At 58.9% G+C, this 2485-nt stretch overlaps 1 protein-coding gene across 1 annotated transcript; it reads right to left on the bottom strand.

The window, feature by feature from the left end:
- Window positions 1–500: 500 nt before the first annotated feature.
- On the bottom strand, window positions 501–2402 carry LOC108355288 (NADP-dependent malic enzyme, mitochondrial-like; the record flags this gene model as incomplete). The annotated part of the gene is made up of 5 exons (XM_017606450.1): window positions 501–1097; window positions 1133–1407; window positions 1598–1810; window positions 1900–2109; window positions 2213–2402. Coding segments are annotated over 5 exons (1485 nt in total), but the record flags the coding sequence as incomplete, so codon positions are not given.
- Window positions 2403–2485: the final 83 nt, after the last annotated feature.

Genomic DNA, 2485 nt, shown 5'->3' with positions numbered 1-2485 from the left:
GTGGCAGGGCGCTGGGCGCCCTATTTTATAGCCCTTCAGCTGGGGAAGTTTTCCCGCAAAGCGGCGTCAGCCCTTGCCAGTGCAGCTCGCCTCATGACCCTGGGGAAATCTTTTCGGCAAATAGAATCGGCCATCATGACCGATAATGAATCATAATGACATGAACTGTGACATCAGCATTAGTAGGACAACTTTTTTTCTGGAGATAGAAAGAAACTTTTGGCGTTCTTTTTATTCGCGAAACAACAAGGATACCAACAAACGTAGAATACCTCAACATAACAGTGGAACACAGAAGATGGGGAGAGTTTAGAGAGAAAGAGAGAGAAAGAGGTCAAGAAAGATCAGATAAAGGTTCAAACAGGTGCATCAGCAACAACACGGCACAAGAGCACTAGGAGAAAAAATAGAGGAAGGAAATCTGGGCAAAATAGAACTTGAAAGATATAGAAAGAAAGAACAAGAAAACGAACAGTCGATGATCATCACCATTCTCTCACTTATTTGGCGGCCGCTCCGTAGGAGTCATCGTAGATGGGGTTGTACTGCAGGTCCTTCAGAAACTGGTACTTCTCCGCCGGCTCGGGCGTGTACGAGGCCAGGCCCTGGGCGTAGAACCAGTCGCAGAGCTTGGCGCCGATGGCCAGCGTCACCGGGCGAATGTGGTTGAGGCGCGGGTAGAGGCGGCCGGCGTCCAGCTCCGCGGGCTTCACCTCCTCGGCGAGCGCCTTCGCCGCCTGGATGAAGGCCTCGTCGGTGATGCGCTTCACGCCGCAGGCCATCACCGAGAGGGCCATCGCCGGGAAGATGTAGGCGTTGTTGCCCTGGCTCGGCTCGAAGCGCCGCCCGTCGAGGACCACCTCGCCGAAGGGCGAGCCGGAGGCGAAGAGCGCCCGCCCGCCGGTGTACTTGTACGCCTCCTCGGCGGTGCACTCGCTCTTGCTGGTGGGGTTGGAGAGGGCAAGGACCAGCGGTCGCTCCTTGTTGATCGCCGCCATGTGCTGGAGGACGGCCGGCGTGAAGGCGCCCGAGACGGCGCTGACGCCGATGATGACACTCGGCTCGAAGGCCTGCACTACCTTCAGCAGGTCGGTCAGCTGTTCCATCTCCTTGGCGTAGGGGTTGGTGTTGCCGGGGCGGTCCGCGGTNGTTGCTCCGCCTCCTTGGCGTAGGGGTTGGTGTTGCCGGGGCGGTCCGCGGTGACCAGGCCGTCAATGTCGAACATGGCGACGCGCCCTCGGGCCTCCTTCTCCGTCAGGCCTTCGTGCTTCATCTGCTCGACGATGAGGTCGGCGATGCCGAGGGCGGCGGTGCCGGCGCCCTGGAAGAGAAAGCGGTGGTCGCTGACGCGCTGGCCGGTGATGCGGTTGGCGGCAAAGACGCCGGCCAGGGTCACCGAGGCCGTTCCTGGAACGCGAAAAGGAGATCGAGATTTAGAACAGCTCGAATTCAGTGCATGGTACTGACCTTGTATGTCATCATTGAAGGTGCAGAAGTCATTGCGGTACTTCTTCAGCAGGCGGTGGGCGTTTCGGTTGCCAAAGTCCTCAAACTGCACCAGNTCAGTGCATCGACCGCACTGCACTGCCTGACTGACCTTGTATGTCATCATTGAAGGTGCAAAAGTCATTGCGGTACTTCTTCAGCAGGCGGTGGGCGTTTCGGTTGCCAAAGTCCTCAAACTGCACCAGACACTGGTCACCGTAGATGCGCTGCACGGCGTGCATGAACTCGTCAATCAGCGCGTCGTAGGGGGCGCCGTCCACGCGGCGGCGGTGCAGGCCAATGTAGTACGGGTCGCGCAGCAGGTCTAAAAGAAAAAGAGAGAGAGAGAGGACTTGAATTAGGATTCCGAGGTAAACAAAGCACTCCCCCAGGTGTGTGTGTGTGTCTCCCTACCGGTGTTGTTCGTGCCCACGTCAATGACGACGGGCAGCGTGAACTGCGGGGGAATGCCGCCCAGCGCCGAGTAGAGCGCCAGCTTGCCCACGGAGATGCCCATGCCGTGGGCGCCCAGGTCGCCCAGGCCCAGCGTCCGCTCGCCGTCCGTCACCACGATCGCCTTGATGTCGTCGTGCTCCCAGTTCTGGAAGAGCTCGTCAATGTGCCCTAAAAAAGAAAGGGGGGAGGGGGTCAAGGTCAGTCAGGCTTCAGCTTCGAAGACCACCACCACCACCACCACCACCACCACCACCAGGACCACTCCCCTTACCAGCATCATCGATGGTGATAAAGAGGCCCCGAGGGCGCTTGTAGAGGCGGCTGTAGTGCTGACAGGCGAGCCCCACCACCGGCGTGTACACCACCGGCATCAGCTCATCGGGGTACTGCTGGAGGACGTGGTAGAAGAGCTGCTTGTTGTTGTCCTGCAGGTCACGCAGGTAGATGTACTTGTTCAGGTCCTTCTGAAACTCGCGAATCTGCTCGATGGCCAGCCGCGCCTGGTGGGACTGGTTGTGGTGGCCGGCAGGGAGAAGACCTAATC

The sequence above is a fragment of the Rhagoletis zephyria genome, unplaced genomic scaffold (assembly GCF_001687245.7).
Source record: "Rhagoletis zephyria isolate East Lansing unplaced genomic scaffold, Rhagoletis_zephyria_1.1 Rzeph_scaffold_44077, whole genome shotgun sequence".
Taxonomy (NCBI): Eukaryota; Metazoa; Arthropoda; class Insecta; order Diptera; family Tephritidae; genus Rhagoletis; species Rhagoletis zephyria.
Note: the sequence above shows the minus strand (reverse complement) of the source record. Positions and strands in the feature narration are given on the sequence as shown.